The sequence below is a fragment of the Macaca mulatta genome, chromosome 16 (assembly GCF_049350105.2).
Source record: "Macaca mulatta isolate MMU2019108-1 chromosome 16, T2T-MMU8v2.0, whole genome shotgun sequence".
Lineage (NCBI taxonomy): Eukaryota > Metazoa > Chordata > Mammalia > Primates > Cercopithecidae > Macaca > Macaca mulatta.
Window position 1 is genome coordinate 92,487,183 of NC_133421.1, and position 18,440 is coordinate 92,505,622.

The window sequence follows — 18,440 nt, forward strand, 5'->3', positions numbered from 1 at the left end:
GTTTCCTGTACTTCTCAGACCCCTTTTTGGTGTGGGGATTGTTACAAGTCAGGCCAGGGCTGCGAGGGGTCCTGTGCCGGCGTTTGTCTGTGGTGCGAGTTCGTTTTCTGCTCTCCAGGGAGGAGCAGCCTGCTCTCGCCCACTCTGCTCTCAGGATTGGATGCTTCTCCCTGTAGCACTGGCGGCTGTACAGCTGCGCCCGTCTCCCTTGACGAACCGAGCTTGCCAACATCCATAGCCTTGTAGGTGACTCTTGGTGTTACATTGTTGATAGAACATGCAGATTGAGTGCTGCTTTAGAAACCCTTTAATAGGCCGGGCGCGGTGGCTCAAGCCTGTAATCCCAGCACTTTGGGAGGCCGAGATGGGCGGATCACGAGGTCAGGAGATCGAGACCATCCTGGCTAACACGGTGAAACCCCGTCTCTACTAAGAAATACAAAAAATAGCCGGGCGAGGTGGCAGCGCCTGTAGTCCCAGCTACTCGGGAGGCTGAGGCCGGAGAATGGCGTGAACCCGGGAGGCGGAGCTTGCAGTGAGCTGAGATCCGGCCACTGCACTCCAGCCTGGGCGACAGAGCGAGACTCCGCCTCAAAAAAAAAAAAAAGAAAGAAAAGAAAAAAAAAAACATATGCCTTTATTCTTTTTTTTTTTTTTTTTTTTTTTTTTTGTTGAGATGGAGTCTCGCTCTGTCGCCCAGGCTGGAGGGCAGTGGCCGGATCTTAGCTCACTGCAAGCTCCGCCCCCCGGGTTTACGCCATTCTCCTGCCTCAGCCTTCGGAGTAGCTGGGACTACAGGCGCCCGCCACCTCGCCCGGCTAGTTTTTTGTATTTTTTAGTAGAGACGGGGTTTCACCGTGTTCGCCAGGATGGTCTCGATCTCCTGACCTCGTGATCCGCCCGTCTCGGCCTCCCAAAGTGCTGGGATTACAGGCTTGAGCCACCGCGCCCGGCCCCTTTATTCTTATAGATTACTTCTTTTTTTTTTTTTTGATACGGAATTTTGCTCTTTTTGCCCAGGCTGGAGTGCAGTGGCATGATCTCGGCTCACTGCAACCTCCACCTCCCGGGTTCAAGCGATTCTCCTGCCTCAGCCTCCCGGGTAGCTGGGATTATATGCACCTGTCACCACACCCAGCTAATTTTTGTATTTTTAGTAGAGACAGGGTTTCACCATGTTGACCAGGCTGGTCTTGAACTCCTGACCTCGTGATCCACCCGCCTCAGCCTCTCAAAGTGCTGGGATTACAGGCGTGAGCCACTGCGCCCAGCGCATTTTTCAGATAGCTATTTTTCTGATTATGAAAGGCAGGAATGGCAGGCATGGTGGCTCCTCCGTCTCCTGGCCCGCCCAAGTGTCCCTTCTGGGAAGTGGCCCCGTCGCTGTTGAGGGAGCGCGTCGTGCCTCCCTCCTGGCATCACTGCCGTCTCCTTCCCTCTCCCCCCGTAAAGATGTGGCCAAGATGCCAGTCAGACCTGCTGGCTTGGCCTGAAGAGGAGGCGGGCAGGCTTGGTCCTGCCCCCAGCACCTCTCCCACTCGGCTGCCCTGCTTCCGACCACATTGTCTTTGCATTTCTTGAGTTCCCTTGGCTCCCTTCTGCCCTGGGCCCTGGCTCTCCAGCTTCCCTGGGCAGCAGCACTTTCCTACCAGGTTTTTAGCGCCCCTCGTTGAGCTCTCTGGCTTCCCGTCTTCTCTCTAACCAGGGCGTGCCCTCCCCCCATTTCCTTCGTGACATTTCTTTGCACTTTGAAAGTCCCCAGCTGTTTGCCATTTCTTTCCAGAGTGTCAGCTGTGGGAGGGAAGAGCCTTGTCTGTTCTCTGAGTGGCAGTGCCAGTCTCAATCATGGAGGCAGAGCTGGGGGCCTGGTCTGTGAACCGCTGGTGGAGAAATAAGGAGGATTCGGGCTAATTAGCTGGGCATGGTGGTGGGCGCCTGTAGTCCCAGCTACTTGGGAGGCTAGGCAGGAGAATTGCTTGAACCCAGGAGGCAGAGGTTGCATTGAGCCGAGATCATGTCACTGCACTCCAGCCTGGGTGACAACACGAGACTCCATCTCAAAAAAAAAAAAAAAAAAAAAAAAAAAGGAGGACTTGGGGTTTTGGTTTGGGAGCTCTGTGTGCTCAGGATGCCCTCTGCTGAGGCCAGGCTGCAAGAGGGGTGGGGAGTGTGAGCAGTCCCTGGAACATGAGGCCGAGTCCAGCTGGGAAGACTTTCATGGGGCTACACGAGTGGCTGGTTGTGGAAACAGGCCTGTGCACATGACCCATGGCAGGTGCGGGGGAGGGAGGTCGAAGGGGCTTGGGGCCAAGCCTTGCACATGGGCACGATGTCCTGAGGTTAAGGGATGCAGAGTTGGGTCCAGGGAGGAGGGAGGGGCTGAAAAGTGGGAAGGGGCTCCCTGGCGGTAATGGGGACAGGTAAAACTGGGGGGGATGGTGGGGGCAGGTGGGAGGGGATGGGCAGTAGGCCTGGGTGCAACCTGAGAGGTTGTGGTGGAGAACCAGCTGCTGAGGGCCCTGGTCAGGGTAGTGACTTGGTTTCTAGGGTTGGAGAGAGGAGGAACTAGCTGGAGGAGGACGGGACTCAGTACAGAGCTGGTGTCTTGCTGTAAGGTGCGTGAGGTGGGAGGGTGTAAGGAGGGGGTGTGTGTGGGGTGGGCTGGTGAGGCGTGGGCGAGGTCTCAGTGCTGAGGCCTTGGCTGAGCTGCAGCTTGTGTTTTTATTTCCTTTTGGCAGATTTATCACACGTCCTGATGTCAAGCGGAGCAAGATGGCTGAGTTCCTGGACTGGAGCCTGTGCAACCTGGCTAGTTCCTCCTTCCAGACCCTCCAGGGGGTCATCACCATGGACGGGATGCTGCAGGCCCTGGTAAGTGCTGCCCGCAGGGGCTGTGGAGGTAGCAGGGAAATGACACCTTACATGGGGACCACAGAATGATGTTACCTGTGGTTCCGTATTGATGCCAGTGGAACCCCGTGGGATTGATGTAACCGGGCCAGGGTCTTAAGGGGCAGTTTCCTTCTCCCACTGCTGTGGGTCCTGCCTCAGGCCCGGCTGGTTTGTGCGTTGGTGCTGGTGGATGGGCCTGGAGCCCCACCCGTCGCCAGCAGAGGGCAGTGGTGCCACGCAGCTGGGGCTCCCCGCGGTAGGCTTCTCCGCACCTGGTCTCCTGCTTAGTTCCTGTGTCAAGTGCAGAGGTTGAATGAGCTCTAATAAAACGAGGTGGGTGAGTTGAAACTTGATGCTGTTCCTTTGCACTGGGCTTGGGTTGGATGTTCCTGACTGCTTCGTTTGGATACAGACCCTGCCCTCTGTCTGCAGGTGTCTGGTTGGTGCCCTGGCTGCAGCCCTTTGCCAACCCTTTCCCTCCCTTTCGCTCCGGCTGTCTCTTGTGTTACCTTTTCTTGTGCTAACGAGGAGGAAAGATCAAGTCTCAGAAGAGGGCGAAGCCTCTTTTGGGTCAGCCTTCTGGAGGGGGAGCCAGCACCTGCTGTGGCCGTTGGTGCGATGGGTTCAGCACCTTCCTCTCTCTTTCATTACAGCAGGTCCTCACTTCTCATCCTTGTCTCACGCTGTGGAGCCTGTGGTCCCTCTGAGGAGCAGGGCACTTCGTTCTTCTTGTTTAAAATATATTTTTTATAGAGACAGGGTCTGGCTATGTAGGCCAGGGTAGTCTTAAACTCCTGGCCTCAAGTGATCCTCCTGCCTTTGTGATTCTCCCAAAGTGCTGGGATTACAGGCCTGAGCCTTCATGCCTAGAAGGACACTTTGGAGTGCATTTTAGGGCAGATGACGAGTGCCACCTCGTGGTGGCGTCCTCCTGTCCGCGGCGTCATCCTGGCCGTGGCAGGTTCTGCCGGGGAGCGGGAGGCCGTCAGCTGGGTGAAGGGTGGGGGCCATGGGAGTGATAACCTGGGGTGGGGGCGTATGTTTCTTGAGGGGGAATTGGGAAGTGTCCTCAATGTCTGCTGCTTCCCGGTCATGCTGCCATGGTCTTCAGGAGGGCAGCCCTTCAGATGAGGAGAAGGTTTCAGACGTGTGAGAGAAAACTGCAGACGTGTTTCCCGGAGCCTGTGCTCTGCCCAGGTGATGTCTGTTTTCTTCAGGCCTCCCGTCAACCTCCACATGAATGTGACAGATTCAGCAGTTTTCGGAAGTTAAGATATAATTCACATACCACAAGTAGTTCATCCTTCTAAGGGAAATAATTCTGTACTTCTTAGTATATTCACAAAGCTGTGCACTTCAGGACACTGTCATCACCCTGGAAGAAACTGTGATCGTACCAAGCAGTCCCTCCCTCACCCTCCCCAGCCCCCGTAGCCGTGGATCCATGTTCTGTCCCTGTGGACTTGCTGGTTGTGGACATCTTACCTTGCCAGAGTCGTACACTGCACGGCCTTCTGCGTCTGGCCTTCGCTGAGCCCGACGTGTCCAAGGTTCATCCGTGTTGAGGTGCTGTCAGTGCATCGTTCCCTTTATTCCTTAATCATGTGCCAGTGTATGGGTATTTTCTGCTGTTACAAATTATACCGTTAACAACTTTCATGTGCAAGTTTTTCTTTAAACTTAATGCTTTCAGGCTGGGTGTGGTGGCTCACGCCTGTAATCCCAGCACTTTGGGAGGCTGAGGCAGGCAGATTACTTGAGGTCAGGAGTTCGAGACCAGCCTGGCCAACATGGTGAAACCCCATCTCTACTAAAAATACAAAAAATAGCCGGGCATGGTGGTGCGGGCCTGTAATCCCAGCTACTCTGGAGGTTGATGCAGGAGAATTGCTTGAACCTGGGAGGCAGAGATTGAGTGAGCCGAGATCATGCCACCAGCCTGGGCGACAGAGCAAGACTGCCAGGAGAAAAAACAAAACAAACACAACTTAATGCTTTCAGTACCTTGGGTACATAGCACTAGGTTTTAATAAAATTTTAAGCAAAATTTGGAATGTTTCCATCTTTCTGAAGTCTTTAAGATTTTTCTGGTGGCGTACCTGCCGTGCTGATGAAATAGAGGACCTGCTCGTGCCAGGCATTTTTGGGCGTTGCAGGTACAGATGTGCCATCTGCGTCCCCAGGTGCCCCTCATTCTGGCCACGCTGGGGCAGTGTCCTCAATGTCTAAAGAGGGTTCATTGCTGTCGTGGAGATCAGGGCAGGCTGAGGCTGGCCTTGGAGGGTACGGGGGTGGAGGGGTAGGGCAGGGAGGATGCTGGTCTCAGATGTGCCCACGTTGGTCCATGGATCCTCAGGGAATGTGCATTTATGTTTTAGGCAATTCTGGTAAAGGTGGTGGATACACATGGTTAATTTGAAATTTAGGTGCAGTTGGATTCTTCATTTTTTTGCCTTGAGTCCCACTGAGGAAACGTGAAGAAGGGGAAGATGGCAGTGGCCAGCGGGGGGTTCCTGGGATTCCGGTAGCTTCACCCTCATATTGTGATGCTGGGTGCATGGACAGCCTCCCACATGACCAAGGACGTGCTCTCAGGGCCCTAAGACCCCAGAAGAACGGGCCGCCAGCACCAAGAAGTATGACATGCGTGTGGAAGACCGTGAGCCTTACCTGGCTGGTAGCATGGGGTGTGGTACCTGCCGCAGCTCTCTGACCCGTCGCAGCGGGAGGGGGTCCCTGCTGTGTGACTGGGACCACTGGACCCCAACCATCGCAGCGGGAGGGGGTCCCTGCCGTGTGACTAAGACCACTGGACCCCAACCATCACAGCGGGAGGGGGTCCCTGCTGTGTGACTAAGACCACTGGACCTGACCCATTGCAGCGGGAGGTGGTCCATGCTGTGACTAAGACCACTGGACCCCAACCATCGCAGTGAGAGGGGGTCCATGCTGTGACTGGGACCACCTGGCCTGAGGTTGGACCGGCGAACTGACAATGTTGGCACCTACATGTGTGTCAGGATCCATGTGGATACGTCCCCCGCACCTGTTTCTTGGACTGTCGTGTAAGCAGCTCTTCAGCTTCACAGGCTTCCTGATCATGTTCTGGGTGGGAAGAAGTACCCAGCCTGCCAGCCCGTGGGGCCAAAGCTGTGTCTTTACAATAATCTGCACCTGGAACCGTGGCGATCCCACCAAAGAACCTGTGGCTCACAAGATCTGAGGAGGCTTCCTGGGCTTCTCTGCCCTCTAACTAGGATTTCCTCATCCCTAGAAATTGAACCTTAATGAAATCCCTAATAAAACTCGGTGCTGTGGGGAAAACGTCTCAGGTCAGGAGAGCACACGGGAGGTCTAACAGGATGTGACTAGTGCTGTTGTTTCCAGTGGCTCTGCAGGGAAGGCTGTTAGCCCTGCCCCGAGCGTGGGTGCTGCTTTGGGAGGGGAGGCACATTTGATCTCTGTCCGGTCAGTGTCTGAGACCACCTTTGTCCAGTCGAGAATCTGCACTCTTGACGGGCTTCTGGGGGTCTCCTGCAGCTCTCATCAGCCTGGCCTGGGAGCCTCCCCTTCTCTCCCCTCCCCACCCCATGTTGTTGGGTCAGCAGGATACCCCAGCCTTGGGGCTGGAGCCAGCTGTGGCTGCCCAGGGACTTGTAGGCAGTTGAGGCACACCAGCTCCTGGCCAGGCTGGCTGTGGGAGAGGCAGCCTCCTGGTGAGGGGCTGTGGGCCACTGCGTTCAGGCTGCCTTGGAGGGCTCCACGGTGCATCCTGGCGGTGTTCCCTGGGCACAGGGCTCCGAGTCCCTCTCGGCTTGGGAAGGTCATGTGGCCACGTGTGTCTAGTTCTGCAGCTTCTTTGTCTGCGGGTTCGGTTCTTTACTTTTTTTTTTTTTTTTTGATGACCTTGCTGGTTTTCTCTAGATTGTTCCCAAGTTTTCTGTTCCTCCATCCCAAGGTGGGAGGTGCGTGGTGCACAGCCTGGATGTGGAATACCCAAAGGGCGGATGGGCGGGCCAGCTCGCTGCCCCTTTCCCCTGCCAGCTGCTGGGACAGGTGGAATTCCTGTAGCAAAATCAAGCCAGCCAGGAGTGGGGAAGGGCTTTTTACTTTGACATCTCCAAGTTCCACGTTGAGGTGGAGAGAAGTTCGTTTTTCCCCTTCCTCCCAAGGTGTGAAAAGGTTTTCTCAAAGGCGTAGGAAGCCGAGCCTTCTGTCACCCCCAGCATGTGCTGGCACAGAGTGAGGCGTGCTGTCCCTGCTGTTTGGTGCAGAGCACCCAGGCAGTTTGGCACCAGCACCTCACAGCTATGCAGAGATTTGCCCTCAGCGAGAGTGAGTAATTGTCTGACGCAGCCGGCTGAAATCCCTGGGAAGGGGATGAATGAAACTGCCGTGAAGCAACGCCTGGCAGGGCTGGGCTTCTGGCAGCTCCTGGGGCCGGCGTGTCCCTTCCAGAGCGTCTGAAGCCCTGGGCGGCTGCTGGAGAATCTCGAGTCTTTCCAGAGCCATGCGTGTTGTTTCCTTCTCTCTCTTTGAAGGGTCCGTTTGGTCTGATCCGGGTGGCCCCAGCAGGAGGAAGTCGTGCTGGGTGCTGAGCGGGCGGGAGGTTTCACCCTGGGCTTGGCAGAGCTGCAGGCAGAGGCCGGGTGCCCGCCGTGCATGATGAAACTCGCAGGCGAATTCTGCTTAGGGTTTCATCTGTTTCCTTTGATGCACTTGGCTTCATTGTCATCCACCTGTTCATTACTGTGGGCGAAACAGGTGAACTCTCAACAAGTACCATCGAAACCAGGATCTGATCTTCATTTCCCTCGAAGCATAGCTCCCTTGCAGTGAGGGTTTTTAGCTCCTGTGGGAGGGAAGCTAGTGTTTGGCAATGTAACTTCCCTGGAAGGCCCCTGTACTCCAGCTCTAAAAACACCCTTTGGGTTAGTCCCACTTTAAGCATTAAGATTAATGCAACTTGAGGAAATTCAAGGAAGGAGAAAAACACATTAAAAATGGAAAATGGGCTGGGTGCGGTGGCTCATGCCTGTAATCCCAGCACTTTGGGAGGCCGAGGCAGGTGGATCACTTTAGGCCAGGAGTTTGATACCAGCCTGGCCAACGTGGTGAAACCCTGTCTCTACTAAAAATATAAAATATTAGTTGGGCTGGTGGTGGGGCGCGCCTGTAATCTCAGCTACTTGGGAGGCTGGGAGAATCGCTTGAACCCGGGAGGCAGAGGTTACAGTGAGCCAAGATCGCGCCACTGCCCTCCAGCCTGGGCGACAGAGCAAGACTCCATCTAAAAAAAAAATTGACAAAAAGGAAAATGGCTGTCATTTGCATGTGTGACTCCGCTTGCTGATTGATAGTTGTGCTCTCTTGGTTGTGCGCTCTTTGATTGGAAGAGTGTTGACTGTATGGCGTGGGTTTCTCCCTGTGTGTTCTCACAATGGCTGGGAGGCGGCGGCAGGGCAGGGGACTCGGACTGTGAGTCGGGGCTGTTGACAATGGAAGTGGTAATAGGATACTCTTCCCCTTATCGGCTGTTAGGCTCGAGTGTCCCCTTCGCAGTGCAGTTTCTTTTTATTTTTATCATTGACAAAAGCACAACTCTTGTTAAAGGATAAAATAGTCACAAACAACAGCATTAAAAACCAAGAAAGCCAGAGAACACTGGCACCGTCAGCCTCACCCCCAGCTCCTGCCGGGCACTTGTGAAGAGAGGCACTGAAGCCACTCTGCTTTTTTATAGTTAATAAAAGCAGTCAGGTCTCCGAGTAGGAGTGGTTGTGGCCCAGAGTGCGTGGGCCGGGACCGGGGCTCGAGCCGCTGTGAGCTCTGCTGAGGCCCTTTGCTGACTCCGGCTCTCCTGTGACCCGAGGCAAGGGTGAGCACCAACGCCCGCCCCACCTGGGAGGGAAGGGGCAGGCCTCTCACTGGGAGGTTGGGGTGAGGCTAATTAGCACAGTCACAGTCTTTGAAGGTGAAAGAAGACAGCTGATTATCTAAAACGTTTCTCATTTAGGCTGTGATTTCTTTTCAGATTTGGAGAACAGCACCCTACTGTTCCATTCAGGCCAGAGGAAGATGACCACGTGGCCCTTTTTAGTTGTAGTGCTCTCTTGGGGCAAGGTTTTGGATGGAGGCAATGGGGCAGGAGCTGTCTGAATGTGGGTACTTTCCAGAGATCTTGCTCCTGTAGCGTTGGGGTGAAACGAGGTGCCCCAGGCCACACTGGTTCAGTTTCCTCGTGGCGTTAAGTAAAGACCTGGAGCAGCAGCTGACACTTGTTTCGCATCGCTCAGCATTTTATGTGGGGCGGGCACAGTGGTGTGAGTCTCAGAAACCTGCGTGGTGAGCCGCACGCCTTTGTTCCTGTCAGCCCTGGCCCATCCCTGCCGAGGTGGCGCGACCTGCTCTCACAGGCAGCCTGGCGCGGGGTCATGTGCTAGACGGGGAGGGGGCTGGGTGGGCCACCAGCCTTACCCCCCTCAGTTCTTAGTGAGGAACAGACAGGCAGAGAGCTGGATGGTGCGCCAGGCTGGGCTGGTGCTGAGTGGGCTAGAGCTGGGTGTCAGTGGCCCATGACCCAGTCATCCTGGCCTGTGGCCTCTGTGCAGGATGGGGTGCCCCTGCCCCTCACCTGCCCCGCCCTCACCCGTGCCCCAGTCATCGTGGCCTGTGGCCTCTGTGCAGGATGGGGTGCCCCTGCCCCCTCTCCTGCCCCGCCCTCACCCGTGCCCCAGTCATCCTGGCCTGTGGCCTCTGTGCAGGATGGGGTGCCCCTGCCCCTCACCTGCCCCGCCCTCACCCGCCCCGCCCTCACCCGGCTCACAGGCCCGCGATGCCTGACTGCCCACGCAGTCACCTTAGAGGCACCTTCCCTCTAAGGCAGATGTCCCTCAGGCTTTGGCCCTGGCTATTGATATCTCAGCTCTGATTCACCCTTGACCTTTATTTCCTGATTTCTGTCCTTGGCTCTCGAGCCCTCCTCCTGTGGACCTGTTGGGTACACGTGTGACGCTTCAGAACCCGCAAGTCCCAGGTCACACTTGTTGGACCATCACTTTCCCCTCTCGGCCTGTTTACTCGGGAGCCCAGCAACAAACGGGAGCTTCTGTGCTGCTGTCCATGCATGTGGCCCAGGAGCCGGGCTCATCCCTGGGACACCGTATTCCTCCCGCTGTCTGCTCACGCCCGTCTGTGTAGATGTGGCTCTAACATGTCTCTTTCCTGGTTCATTGCTCATCTGTTCTCACGTGGCTGTGCCGCCAGCCTGTCCTGGGGGTCCTCGTCCCAGCACGTGGCTCTATGCTTTATGTCATCCTGAGTCTGCACTGCTCTGCCGCCTGGTCCAGATGGGAGCCATTTCCCTCTGAAATGTTCCCTCTGGAGGCGCTGGGCTCCCCGACTACCCTCCTGCCTCTCCTGTGGCCGTCGGCTGCAGTGAAGGTGCTGGTAGAGGGTGTGAGCCTTCTATTCATAGAGTGCCAGGCTCCGTCCCATGCTGCCTCTGTGCCCTTGATGCTGGCAGCACACCTGCTGTCCTGTGGCCTGGGTAAAGGGTGGCCTCGGAAGCCTGTGGCCTGGGTAAAGGGTGGCCTCATCTTGGCCTCAGAAACAGTAGGGCTCAGGCTGTGGCCCATGCCTGGGGCTCCCCAGCCCCGCCGTGTGTCCTGGTGTCTTTGCTTGGCTCGCAAGCCTCCGTGGGCTCCCCAGGCGGCAGGCGGCTCTCAGCCATGCTCTCCGTCCTCATGCTTTGTTTATGCCCTGGCAGAGCTGCTCAGGTGGCCAGCCCATGGGACCCCTGTGCACCCTGCTGCTCCCAGCGTATGTCAGCAGCGCCATCCGGGAGATGTGGCATCAGCACAGCCTTGTCCTTGTCTCTGCCCGTTCTTCCTTCCTTGCCTTTATGTGTCTCCTTTTTTCTCTTCCACACGGGGTCCATAGGGGATAGCCACATCCCCTGGCCTCTTGGTTGGTGGATCTTCCTCCTCCTGCTGGGCTCAGAGCTGTGCCACCCCCACCTGCACTGCAGAGAACCTCAGACCCCTCTCTGACTTGAGACGCTGGAGCCTTAGCCCCCCGCTTCCCAGGCCAGCGACCCTTCAGGTCCCTGCAAAGCCACTGCTTTTCGTGGTCTCTTCTGCTGCCGCTGAGCCCGTGGGCTGCTTGGTGGCTTGGGAGCTACATATAATTGTATTTTGTCTGGTTTGTTTTCAGGCTTTCTGTGGCGGGAACTGTGTCTCTTGCATCTTTTTTTTTTTTTTTTTTTTTGAGACGGAGTCTCGCTCTGTCCCCCAGGCTGGAGTGCAGTGGTGCCATCTCGGCTCACTGCATGCTCCACCTCCCGGGTTCACATCATTCTCCTGCCTCATTCTCCCAAGTAGCTGGGACTACGGGCGCCCGCCACCAGGCCCGGCTAATTTTTTTTGTATTTTAGTAGAGATGGGGTTTCACTGTGTTAGCCAGGATGATCTTGATCTCCTGACCTCGTAATCTGCCTGCCTCGGCCTCCCAAAGTGCTGGGATTACAGGCGTGAGCCACTGTGCCCGGCTGTCTCTTGCATCTTTTATGTATCAGTACGTTGGGCAAATGGGAGATGCATGATGCATGTTTTTTGGTTAATTGAGAAATGGTTAATTTTATGTAAAAGCATAAATAGTGATAACAGAACTATATTTGGGAGGGACTAGACTTCTAAAATTGGGTTCTGTCTGTAAGGCTAATCTTCCCTTTCCCTTTTCTTCATCTTTCCTGCTCACAGGTTTTCTTTTGATATTGTGGAGATTGCTGTGTGTGACTGCGTTTTTGCTGCTGTTAGAAGTTCATTCTTTTTTTCTTTATGAGACAGAGTCTCTGTCACCTGGGCTGGCGTGCAGTGGCACGATCTTGGCTCACTGCAACCTCTGCCTCCTGGGTACAAGCAATTCTCGTGCCTCAGCCTCCTGAATAGCTGGGACTACAGGTGCGTGCCATTATGCCTGGCTACTTTTGTATTTTTAGTGGAGATGGGGTTTCACTATGTTGGCCAGGCTGGTCTCGGACTCCTGACCTCTGGCGACCCACCCATCTTGGGCTCCCAAAGTGCTAAGATTACAGGTGTGAGCCACCATGCTAGGCCCTAGAAATTGATTCTAATCCTTTTAGATCTTGTAGGTTTCCTGTGTTTGAAATTCTTAAATTAACAGGGAATTTTTTTTTTTTTTTTTTTTTTTTTTTGAGACAGAGTCTTGCTTTGTCATCCAGGCTGGAGTGTAGTGGCACAATATTGGCTCACTGCAACCTCTGCCTCTGGGGTTCAAGCGATTCTCCTGCCTCAGCCTCCCAAGTAGCTGGGATCACAGGTGCCGCCACCACACCCAGCTTATTGTATTTTTAGTAGAGACGGGGTTTTGCCATGTTGGTCAGGCTGGTCTCAAACTCCTGACCTCAAGTGATCCGCCTGCCTCAGCCTCCCAAAGTGCTGGGATTACAAGCGTGAGCCACTGTGCCTGGCCATGGATCATTAACCTCTTTTCTAGCGTCTTACCTCTGGTGGTTCACGATTAATAAAGGGCTTTTGCGAGCTTTTGTTCGGCCTTGGGAGGTGCGTGGGCTCCCTGCTCCTCTCTCCTGTGGAAACTGTTGCCTTTGGGTGAGGGGTGCACCCCGGAGGTGTCACACACACCTGAACGTGAGCGCAGTCACTGTCATGCAAAGCTGGGCTGTGCAGAATGAGCTTGGAATAGCAATCAGAAGGCTCGGTGATGGCGGATTGTTTAAACTGGAATACTGTAATGCTGCTGTCTGTTTACGGCTGTGAGGTCACTACGTGGGCTGCTGAGAGCATTTTAAAACGCTGAGTGAGTCATGAAATAGTCATGTGTCCCCTAACAGTGGGAGTTAGTCCTGAGAACTGCATCGTTGGGCAGTGTCATTGTGCGAACACCGTAGCGTGCACTTAAAATAGATGGTGTGGCCTGCTGCACACCCAGGCTCGGTGGTGTGGCCTGCTGCACTCCCAGGCTCGGTGGTGTGGCCTGCTGCACTCCCAGGCTCAGTGGTGTGGCCTGCTGCACTCCCAGGCTCGGTGGTGTGGCCTGCTGCACTCCCAGGCTCGGTGGTGTGGCCTGCTGCACACCCAGGCTCGGTGGTGTGGCCTGCTGCACACACAGGCCGTGTGGTGTGGCCCTGCTGCTCCCAGGCTGCAAACTCGTACAGCACCTGACTCTGCTGAATACTGCAGGGAACTGTAACAGTGGTGTTTGCACATCTAAGCATAGAAAAGGTACAGTAAAAATACACTATCAGCTGGGCGCGGTGGCTCACGCCTGCAATCCCAGCACTTTGGGAGGCCGAGGTGGGTGAATCACGAGGTCAGGAGATCGAGACCATCCTAGCCAACATGGGGAAACCCCATCTCTACTAAAAATACAAAAATTAGCTGGGCGTGGTGGCGGGCACCTGTAGTCCCAGCAACTTGGGAAGCCAAGGCAGGAGAATTGCTTGAACCCGGGAGGCGGAGGTTTCAGTGAGCCAAGATTGTGTCACTGCACTCTAGCCTGGGCGACAGAGTGAGACTTCGTCTCCAAAAAAAAAAAAATTATATATATACACACACACATATATATACTCATATATATACATGTAAATACACATACATATGTAAAATCATTTTATGGGGCCCACTATCATCATGTGGTTCCTCATTGACCAGAATGTTCTATGATGTAGGACTATAGTGCGATACACTGTCATGAACAGATTGATAAATGAGGTGGAGGATGATGCCTGTGAATGACAGATGTAGGAACCACAATCGTCTTGTGTTCCAAGCTCTCTTTGAGGGCTGTGTTGCCTTGGTTTACAGATGAGGACATGGACTGAGGTCAGGGGCTGCCAGGTTGGTACTGGGGTGTGGAGCTGGGCCTTGTGTGGTCCCCACCTGCGAGCGAAGGCGATTAGTGTTTACCTTACAGTCCAAGGTTAGGTGAAAAATAACACCTTGTTCTTGAAAGATAAAAGCTAGATGTGACTATTTCGATCATTGAAGCATTTCTGTGTGAAATTACCTTTGTTTTTTGGTGGCAGTGGCACGATTGCGGCTCAGTGCAACCTGCACCTCCCAGGCTCAAGTCATCCTCCCATCTCAGCCTCGTGAGTGGCTGGGATTACCTGTGCACGCCACCACGCCCGGCTAATTTTTGTAGTTTTTGTAGAGATGAGGTCTCGCCATGTTGTCCAGGCTGGTCTCGAACTCTTGGTCTCGAACTCTTGGGCTCAAACAGCCCTCCTGCCTCGGCCTCCCACAGCACTAGAATTCTAGGCATGAGTCACCACACCTGCCTGAAATTAGTTTTCATTTTGATGTTTGTTTTCTTAAAATTCTTTATAATTTGCCAGAAATATATTTTGTCAGAAACAGTTATTTTTTCACTCTGGGGTTCTGATTCTAATCAGTCATTTACTAATTCAGCAATTAAAATTTTCACTTGTCAATGCCTTTTTTCCTCTGAATGTATGGTGGTCCTGAGGGGGATGCATTGTGCTTGCTCCTGGGGGCGGCGGTGGTCTGGCCTGGCCCCACCTGCGCCACCTGGCCCCACCGTCAGGACAGGCTCTCTTGTTTCCGAGTGCTCTCCCGTCTAGGGCAACCACTGTTCTTTCTTGGGGTGGTGGTGGGGGCTCTCTGAGGTGCCCCTCGCTTTGGTTTTGGCAGGCCAGCAGATGCGCTGGGAGTTGGGATTTTTCTGGGCTCCAGCAGTGGTGTGGTGGGAAGGCTTCTTTCCTGCGCTGCTGCTGAGGGGAGCCTCGAGCGTACCGGTTCCTCCGTGAAGCCTTGTACGTGCTGCGAGGTGCAGCCCGGCGTGGGTTTCACTGCCCTCCAGGAAAGGCCTGGCCCTGGTGGGCTTACTGCAGCGCAGGCACGGACCTGGGGCTGTGCTCTCAAGGGATGCCAGCCTGGAAAGGGTTGTTTTGGTGTTGAAGATCCTCTTCCGTGTCTGTCCTGTGGCCCTCGGTGTGGCGTGCCCAAGAGTGGCTTTGGACGTGGCTGCCCTCCGTGTGCTGAGCCTGTGGGGGCACGGATGCAGCTGGTTGTTTCCCAGGATACTGTTTCTTGGTGTGGAGGCAGGACTCCGGATGGCAGAAAGGGGAGCAGCCTCGCCCTCCTCGTCTGCGGAGTCGGCACGGTTACGTGGGGCCACAGGGTGACCTGCTGGCGTGGAGCTAGCGTGGTCTCGGCCTCTGCCTTGGTGCCGGCCGGCCCTCACAGCTTCTCAGAAGCCTGTGTTACCAGCGAGAGCCAAACCTGAGCTGCTGTGGTGTGGGGCCCTTCTCCCAGGGCCTCCCTCGGGTGGAGCTGCTTTTCTTGGCCTAGATTTGGCGGTGCCTGAAGGGAGCCTCAAACCAGCATCTCCTGCTTGGCAGCGGGCGAGCTTGCTCCTGAGTAGCTCGACAGCCTGTGATTTACTGGGCTTGGAGAACATGCCCCGGGGAGGGGAAGCTGGCTCGCACGTTGCAGAGAAGCCAGCTTGGGTGGGTAGCCATGGAAAGGTGGGGTGGGTAAGGATGATTGCTGAGAAACTCCTTTTGTTTGCACCTTGTGCTGTGCTGGTTTCTAGAACAACAAAAACAGACCTGGCGGTCATTCCTCGTTTACTGTGCCGTGGTGGTTTTCTCTAATGCCTGGTGTAATTGCCTCTGTCTAGTATATGCTTTTCAGCAGGTGGTTTTAAGTTGGTTCCCATTATGCTTCCATGAAAGTGGGCTGTGCCCCCCGTTTTATGGCCTAGCTCATGAGCACTCAAAGACCGTTGATGACTAGAATGCGCTCTCTCTGGCCGCGTCCTCCTGCCGACAGGTTCCCCATGCCGCCGCCACACTGATCACTGGCTGCTGCACACTTTCTCAGGCGAAGACAGCCTCACTTTTAAGTGAAATAAATGGGCCGGGCGCTGTGGCTCAAGCCTGTAATCCCAGCACTTTGGGAGGCCGAGACGAGCGGATCACGAGGTCAGGAGATCGAGACCATCCTGGCTAACACGGTGAAACCCCGTCTCTACTAAAAAATACAAAAAACTAGCCGGGCGAGGTGGCGGCGCCTGTAGTCCCAGCTACTCGGGAGGCTGAGGCAGGAGAATGGCGAGAACCCGGGAGGCGGAGCTTGCAGTGAGCTGAGATCCAGCCACTGCACTCCAGCCTGGGCGGCAGAGCGAGACTCCGTCTCAAAAAAAAAAAAAAAAAAAAAAAGAAATAAATGGAAACAAAGCCCTGTCTTCATTGACTCGTTCCTCCTGTCGTCCCTTTTGCCCACCTGAGCCCATGCCTGGGAAAGTGGGTAACTTTTGGGGCTTTTCTCTGTGTGTGCTGACTGCCTAGGAGGCTGCCTGTGCAATTCAGCTGGAAACTGTCCCCAGGGGAGAGAGAAGAGTGAGGAGAAAAATCACCTTTGACCTGTAAACGTGTGGGGTGCTTATGGGGTGATGGTTTCTCCCTTACTGCAGATGGTGGCTGGCCCTGGCCTTGGTGCTGTCTCCTGTGTGTGGCTGGGGACAGCGGAAGCCGGGCTGGGCCTTTCCAGGTGTGGGGCGTCCAGGCGAGTTACAAGAGACGCTGCTTGCTTTTGCGAGAACTCATCACCACTTGTATCTTAGTCTGCTGTTGAGAATGTTGTACTACACTTCGCAGGAATTTAGTAACTAAAGAATGTTCATGTGTGAGGGCGCTCTAGGAATTCACCAGTGTCTTGGATTCTTTTTATTTAGTGAGAGAGACCAGATGACGTCTTAGCCCGTTGCCGAGTGACACAGGGGGACGTGTTACCCCGTTGTTGAGAGACACCGGAGAACATGGTAACCTATTGTTGAGAGAGACCGGGGGACACGCTAGCCTGTTGCCGAGAGAGACCGGGGGACACGCTAGCCTGTTGTTGAGGGAGACCGGGGGACACACTAGCCTGTTGTTGAGGGAGACCGGGGGACACGCTAGCCTGTTGTTGAGGGAGACCGGGGGACACGCTAGCCTGTTGTTGAGGGAGACCGGGGGACACGCTAGCCTGTTGTTGAGGGAGACCGGGGGACACGCTAGCCTGTTGTTGAGGGAGACCGGGGGACACGCCAGCCTGTTGTTGAGGGAGACCGGGGGACACGCCAGCCTGTTGCTGAGAGAGACCGGGGGACACGCCAGCCTGTTGCCGAGAGAGACTGGGGGACACGCCAGCCTGTTGTTGAGGGATACCGGGGGACACGCTTGCCTGTTGTTTTAGGGAGACCGGGGGACATGGTAGCCTGTTGCTGAGAGCGGTTAGTTATTTCCCAGATCTTCATCCTGCATCGCTGCACAGCTGCTCTTCTGGTTTAGGTTCTGGCCTTTCCTGCTGGGGTTTTCCAGCAGCCTCTGTAGTGGTCTTCGTTGTTTTAGCGCTTCCTCGTTCATCCCCACGTTCTCCATCCCGCTGCCGTTGGAGTCGGGTCACATGGCCGCGGCTGCAGGTGATGCGGGGGTGCCCTTCGCCTACAGGACGAGATTTCGGCTGCTCCCAGGTTTATTGTTGTGGAACAACGAACCCCACAGCTGGTGGTGTCAGTGACAGCCGCACTCTTGCGTGGACCGACTCTGTGGCCTCGCAGCGTGGGGTGTAGGGGGTGGTTTGTTACTGCCCTTCGATGCCTGGGCCTCTGCTGAGAAGACCACATGGCAGGTGCCTGGAAGGGCTGGGTGCGGCGGAGGCCCTCGACTGAAGCTGGCCCTTCCTGCGTGGCAGTCGGCTTCCCGGAGGGAGTGTCTCAAGGGGCGGTGTCTGGAGAGAGCCTGAAAGAGGGTGCCGGGCTTCCGACCTGAGATTGGAGGTCACTGGCATTGCTCCTGCCTGCCTCTGTTGGTTGTGGCAGTTGGAAGCCTACCAAGGTTGGGGGTGAGGGACCCTTGATTGTCCATCTGGCAAACTCTGTTCCCCACGGATGTGGCCAGCTGGCCGCTGTGACAGCTTCCCTGTGAAGTTTCCTGTCTTCTTATCCCCCAGGCATGGTTAGGCTTCTTGTTGCACATTAGGTGGGCTTCAGGCCGTCAGCCCACCTCCCAGGGAATTTGAGTGTGTGCTGTGCCCTGCGACTGCCCCCGAACCCTGCCTCCCGTTGAGGGGAGCTCGCCTGTGCCCTACAGTTTCTGCTCAGCAAGTGTTTGCTGTGTAAACCAATGACTTAGGGTTAAAACACATACTAAGTTGGATACATCTGGATTGGTGTGAAGTAATTTAACTTTCAATTTTGTATTTCACACAAGCTAAAGATAGGGAAGAGTTCTTAAAGTGAAATGAGAACTCGTTTTGGGCAAACAAGGATCATCTCCATTCACTTGGTAGGGAACGTGTTACTATCTATTTCCCTAAAAAGAGAGGGGCTAAGTCTCTGACCGCCTTGGTGAATGTGTTATTCTGAGTGGCTCGGTGAGGTGGGTGCTACCACTGCCCCGTTTTACAGACAGGAACGGAACGCAGAGACCCTGCTCTGCTCCGCAGGTGTGCCTGGTTGTCTTCCTGGCTGTCTGCTTTCCGTTTTGCTCATAGGTGTGGGAT

At 55.0% G+C, this 18,440-nt stretch overlaps 2 protein-coding genes and 1 long non-coding RNA gene across 20 annotated transcripts in view; 2 read left to right on the top strand and 1 right to left on the bottom strand.

The window, feature by feature from the left end:
* Nucleotides 1-18,440, bottom strand: part of RAB40B (RAB40B, member RAS oncogene family) — a 300,307-nt gene that overhangs the window by 115,172 nt on the left and 166,695 nt on the right. The gene's annotated exons all lie outside the window — the stretch shown is intronic.
* The window catches only part of TBCD (tubulin folding cofactor D), a 188,738-nt gene that overhangs the window by 19,715 nt on the left and 150,583 nt on the right, over nucleotides 1-18,440 (top strand). For all 18 annotated transcript variants that reach the window (XR_013407532.1, XR_013407530.1, XR_013407531.1 and 15 more), the window contains one exon: nucleotides 2,739-2,871. Coding sequence is in view for 12 of the 18 variants with exons in the window: in XM_077973415.1 (XP_077829541.1) it covers nucleotides 2,739-2,871 (133 nt within the window). In the remaining 6 variants the exon portion in view is untranslated. The remainder of the gene's footprint in view (nucleotides 1-2,738; nucleotides 2,872-18,440) is intronic.
* Nucleotides 3,052-4,549, top strand: LOC144336092 (uncharacterized). The gene is made up of 3 exons (XR_013407542.1): nucleotides 3,052-3,229; nucleotides 3,325-4,089; nucleotides 4,227-4,549. It is a non-coding gene; the product is annotated as an uncharacterized LOC144336092 (long non-coding RNA).